General features: G+C 46.2%; 1 protein-coding gene across 1 annotated transcript in view; it reads left to right on the top strand.

The window, feature by feature from the left end:
• Nucleotides 1-575: 575 nt before the first annotated feature.
• Nucleotides 576-6000, top strand: part of Ehd4 (EH domain containing 4) — a 97454-nt gene continuing 92029 nt past the window's right edge. The window contains exon 1 of the mRNA XM_008846809.3: nucleotides 576-906. Coding sequence (XP_008845031.1) covers nucleotides 671-906 — 236 coding nt within the window. The 5' untranslated portion in view covers nucleotides 576-670. The remainder of the gene's footprint in view (nucleotides 907-6000) is intronic.

Here is a 6000-nt window from a genome sequence, read left to right as displayed (position 1 = left end):
GGATTCCTTGCTCTAGAAAATCAAATAAAGAAAACTAAGGGTAAAGAGGTCTTCAGATGATCCAGAATTCAGTGGAACAGCTTAAAGCAGAACTTCTACCCAACTAGACTGGAGTCCACTTCCTCTCCTTCAAATTTTGCCAATTACATCGATAAACGTAGGTGTCTTCCCAGTAAGTAGAGTAGCAACAACCTGCCAGCCGAAGAGGAACCTGCCTGTCAACTTTCTGGATTTTTCGTTCCCAGTATCGACGTCTACAGACTAGGATCTGAGTAAAAGCTCCAGGATCCTCTGGAGGCTCGTTTTTGCCAGCTCAGATTTGCCCGGAAGCCAAAGCCACCTGGCTAGAAGGAAGCCCTCGGGATGACGTCTCCGAGCCACCGCACCGAGCACACCCTCTCCAGGCCCCAAGAAGGACGCCGTCATCAATAATTTATTAAGAGACGCCTTTCCATTGGCCAACACCTCCACCCCTTGCTGGTCGGGGCCCAATGAGGAAGGGCCTGAGAGTGCTTCTGAATAATGAACGCGCGCTGGTGACGCAGCGGCGGACGATTGGCGCGGCGGCTAGGAGGCGGGGCCGGGCTCGGGCGGCGGCGAGCGCTGAAGGGCGCGGAGTGCGGGAGCGGGGGTCGCAGCAGGAGCGGGTCCGAGCGGCGAACAGCGCAGGATGTTCAGCTGGATGGGGCGGCAGGCGGGCGGGCGCGAGCGCGCTGGAGGCATGGACGCCGTGCAGACGGTGACAGGCGGCCTGCGCTCGCTCTACCTGCGCAAGGTGCTACCGCTGGAGGAGGCGTACCGCTTCCACGAGTTCCATTCGCCAGCGCTGGAGGACGCCGACTTCGAAAACAAGCCCATGATCCTGCTGGTGGGCCAGTACAGCACCGGCAAGACCACCTTCATCAGGTAAGCCGTCCCGCCCGGCCGGGACCCGAGTTCCCCGGGGCGGCTCCTCCCTGGGCACGCGGGGTCCCCAGCCTCTTCCCGCAGCCGGCTGGGCTTAGTCCCTGCGCCGGACCCCGGCACGGCCTGCTTTCAGGTTCGCGCTCCAAGCGCAGTGGCCGGTCCCTCCGCCCCGCCCCGGGCGCGGCCGCCCCAGCCGGGACTGGCTGTCCCCAGAACCCGGCCCCTGCGCGCTGCGAGCCCCTTGCCTTGAGAAAAGCTAAGGCGTAGTCCTTTGGCCTGTGGCTCTGGCCTGTCATCCTGGCTTGGAACTCAGGAGAGGGAGGGAGGGCTAGACTCTAAAGAGCATCTTCTTGAGGTCGAAGTGATGCCCAGGGCTGAAAGTGGGGGCGGAGGTGTGCGTGTCCTAGTTAGAGAGGCAATTCTCCAGCTCAGTGTTAAGCACATAGTTTCATTGCATGAATGAGTGGAGGAGTGAATGAACGAATGAATGAATGCCACGATAGAGGTATTGCCGATGCCCCTTCCCTCGTACCCTTACGTGCCACCCTCCACCACAGTGGCTGCCTTCGATCAGCTTTTACAGTCTAGACTGTACATGGACATAGGAAATTAGCCGACTGTGTAGCAGCAGCTCCGTGGTTCTAAGGGGGAGTGTCATGTTACTTTTTGTTAGTTTCCATTTCTTAGGTGGGTCATTCACCTCATTCACCCTTGACAACTGAAAATATTTGTCATGCACACTGTGTCTCCGGAAGCAATTACAGTACTTGCCTATGGTTCAGATCATATAGCTTCCTCTTTAGTGACTTGATGAGAAATAATTTACAATGAAACAGACTGCGTTTTTAATAAGGTGTTTATTTCTAAAGCCGCCAGCATATTAAAGCTTTCTTTCTTTGGTAAGATTCCCTTTTCTGGGTTAAATTCCTTATCAGCCGAAACAAAGTGACCATCATTTAAGATCCAGGCTTTTGAAAAGTCCTAACACTCTCTTCATTTGATGTTCAACAGGTGTTCAGAAAATAGCATCTGTCTTTGGGTGCATATCATTTCTTCTAAGTATGACCTCTTTTTCTTAACTCTAGTGACCTAAATAGTTTCTGCAATTAGAGTAGTTGTCACTACAAGAAATATGTTAAATTCAGTCCTGCAGATACACTGTGAATGAATTCAGCAAAACAAATACACTGTGTTGAAATGTATAATTTATAGACAGTAAATTGAATATGAAGGAAGACAGGAAAATAACATTAAACTTGTTTCATTTGATTCTTTTTAATAAGCTGAACATAGTATTGAATATGTTACCCTAGACACTCAAAAATGAACCATAGATACATTACAGCAACTGACTCCTTGAAGGATGACAGACAGCTGGGTGTGATGGTACACACCTGTAATCCCAGCATTTGGAAAGCTGAGACAGGGAGATTGTGTGTTCCAGGCCAGCCTGGGCTGCGTAGTAAGATCCTGTCTCCAAAATAAAATAATAGCAATAAGAACAACAATGAAAACCCAAGAAACAAAAAACAGGTGACAAACAGATGGTAGATTTAAGGTCTTAGTAGCAGTTATTACAACCAAGAGGTACAAGAATGGAAAGAATTTTTTTTTTTTTTTTTTGGTCTTTTTGAAGCAGGGTCTCCCTGTAGCCCCAGCTGTCCTGGAACTCACTGTGTAGACCAGGCTGGCCTTGAACTTACAGAGATTCGCCTGCCTCTGCCTCCCAAGTGCTAGGACTACAGGCGTAGAATTTTTTTTTTAATTATAGCAAATAAAAGCATAGAACATTCTGGTGGCATGTTCGTATCAGCCTCAGCATTTCCTCCTGTTTATCTTTGCCATGAGATACCTGTGATACCTCATACATGTGGTACCTGTGCATAATTAGGGAGCCTTTCCTTGATGCTGCACCAACCTAACTTTTGCCCATAGCCTGGCTAGTAAGCAAGCCTGAGTAGGAGAGTACAACTCAGTTCACAAGAATATGGATCAATCTTCTCTTCCTGCCCCAGATTACTATTACATTATATTCTCATTCTTTGCTTCAGTGATTGAAATAAGCTTTGTGGAATAGATTTAAGGGCACTGACAGGCATGGTACTCAGGAGGCAGAGGCAGACAGATCTCTGTGAATTCAAGGCCAGCCTAGTTTGCATAGTGAGTTCCAGGTCAGCTGGGCCTACAAAGAAACAAAAAAAAAAGAAGGGCTCTGAGATAGGTCTCATGGCGATAAACCCCAAGTACTTCTCAATAGACATTGGAGCTCAGTAGGAGCCATGTCCAAGGGTGAGGGAAGAATCACCTTGACAGGAAGCCTAGCCAAATGGCTTTGTCTTTAGACAGGGTGGACCTGTGAGGTTAGAAGAAAATCAGTATAGACAGGAAGCTGGATGAAGCTCCAGTCTAGTAGCCTCTGAAATTGATTTCAGAGTGTTGAAATTGATTTCAAATGGACTAGGAGGAAGTGATTGGCCCCTGGGAGGAAAGCCCCAAACAGAAGACAGCCATCCTGAAGATGGGCACATTGAGTAGTGAACAGAGGAGAGGGCCAGAGTGCTGACCACCCTGGATCCTGCTTTAGTTAGATCCTAATTAGTGACCTGGGTGCTTTGCTTCTTCTAGCCATTGAGAGCTCAGTTGGATGGGGAGGGACCTGTCTACAAAGTCACAGATTTTTCACCTGGCTTCCTACATAATATCTAAGAAGTCAATGATAAGACAGGACCTGTAGTGCCATGCAGGGAAACCTCATTGCAAAACATTCTGCAAAGCCTTTGGAGTACATCTCCTGAAACCTTATTCCTCCCTTTGTTCTTCGGCTTTAGAAACTAGGAGTCCCATTAATGTGTGGTGACCCAGGATATTTCATCAGGAGTGAGGCAGTTAAGTGTGTTTTGATGAAAAAGTCTTCTAGATGGGATGCCTGCAGCACCTGGGGTGTCAAGAAAATATGTTCACTCCTGTGTGGGTGATCACCAGGAGGGGCCAAGTACCAGGAAGAGGATGACTTAAAAAGAGGGAGATTGAGAGTAAATGAATAGAGCAGGTAAGTAGACCCTGCTATAGACTGTAACATTGAAAGGCTGGAGGAGCTTTCAGATATCTTAGAGATATTTATCAAAGTCTCTTTGAAATAGTCGCAGAACAGCTGACAACCCTATTGTCTGATTTATTTCTCAGAAGGTGGGGCACAAGGTAGAAACTGTTGAGTGGTCTATCTCTAACTGGCAAGGAGAAATTGTCCAGAGAAGGAGAAGGGATTGCCATTGGGAAAGTGGCCATATCATCTTTGACTTAATGGACAAAGAAGGGCAGATGTTGGACTCAGCCAGACTTGTGTACAAAGCTTGGTGGGGCAAGGGGGGAATCTCAAGGACTGGTAAGATAGCTCAGTGGTTAAGGATGCTTACTGCTTTTTTAGAGGATCCAAGTTCAGTTCCCAGCACCCACATCAGATTATTCACAATCACTTGTAACTCCAGCTCCAGGGAATCCAATGCCTTCTTCTGGGCTTTACAGTACCGTGTACTCACACATGCACATACCCACACACAGATACATACATATGCACATAATTAAAAATAAAATAGATCTTTTAAAAAATAGATTTCAGTGATTCCTCCAGAAAATCACTAAGCCCAGGTGCTGTAAAGCAAAATCATTCCACTATGAAAATGAGAGTCTCCCCCGCCCCGGCGCGCAAAATCAATTAAAACTACTGTTTGCAACTTCTGCTCTTAAAGATTCTACTTCCTCTTTCCCCCTGTACCCTTGCATCATCCCCCTAAAAAAATTTATTCTGAGGAGAAATGAGGAAGACGCTCAAGAAACTACATTGGCTGGGGGTAGGGTAGCTCAGTGGTAGAGTGCTTACCTAGCATGTGTGAGGCCCTAGGTTTAATCCCCAGAATTAGGGGAGGGGGAGCACTGTTTCGGCTTTAAAAGGACAGAGTCCAGGGCAGTTAGGCAAGAAAAGATATAAAAGGCATCCAGATTGGAGAAGAGTGAAACTGTTTACCTATGACATGATTTATATATATAAATATATACATATATATATATATACACACACATACCTTCTTGGAAAGATATAGATATTAATTAATTGAATTACTAATTGAATAATTGATTGAATAATTAATTGAAGACCGTGAGCCATTACTGGAAGAAGTTAAAGGAAGACCTCAATAAGTGGAACAACATCCCCTGTCTGTGGATTGGAAGATCTTTGGAGATGCCATTGCCCCCGAATTGTTTTTTGTTTTCTGACACTTGGTCTCCATCTGTAGTCCTGAATAGCCTGGAACTCACTATGTAGCCCAGGCTGGTCTCAAACTTGTGGTAATCCTTCTGCCTCTGTCTCTGGAGTGTTAGGATTATAGATGTGTGCTGCCATGCCTGGCCAATGTACCTAAATTGGTTATCAGATTCAGTATAATTTCTGTTAAAACCCTTTTATAAAAACTGTTTATTGTCAGGCATGGTGGCACATGCCTTTATAGCACTCAGGAGGCAGAGGCAGGTGGATCTCTGTGAGTTCAAGGCCAGCCTGGTCTGCATAGCGAGTTCTAGGCCAGCTGGGGCTACAGGGAGAGCCTGTCTCAAAAAAAGACTGAAAAAAAAAAGTTTGTTTGTGGTAGCAATTTACAGGCTGATTCTATAACTCTTAGGTACTCAGGATAGCAAAAAACAGTCCTGAAGCCAGGCATAATTCTAGCTCTTGGGAGGTGAGTTTGAGACCAGCCTGGTCTACATAGTAAGTTCTAGGCCAAGTGGGGCTACAGGGAGACCATGTCTCAAAAACAAAACAAGACAGACAAATAAAACAAAACAAACAGCAGCAGCAGCAGCAGCAAAACAATCCTCAGAAAGAACAAAGTTTGGAGAACTCTCACTTCCTGATTCAAAACTTATCATATAACTACAGCAAACAATAGTGTGTGGCACTGGCAGGATAGACGTAGATCAGTGGTATAGACCTGAGAGTCCAAAAACAAACCTTCATATTTATTATCAGTTGATTTTTGACAAGGTATCACATCAATACAGTGAGAAAAGAATAATTTTTTCAACAGCTGATGCTAGGACAAC

The sequence above is a fragment of the Nannospalax galili genome, unplaced genomic scaffold, assembly GCF_000622305.1.
Source record: "Nannospalax galili isolate Female #2095 unplaced genomic scaffold, S.galili_v1.0 scaffold342, whole genome shotgun sequence".
NCBI lineage: Eukaryota > Metazoa > Chordata > Mammalia > Rodentia > Spalacidae > Nannospalax > Nannospalax galili.
This window is presented reverse-complemented; position numbering and strand designations above follow the sequence as displayed.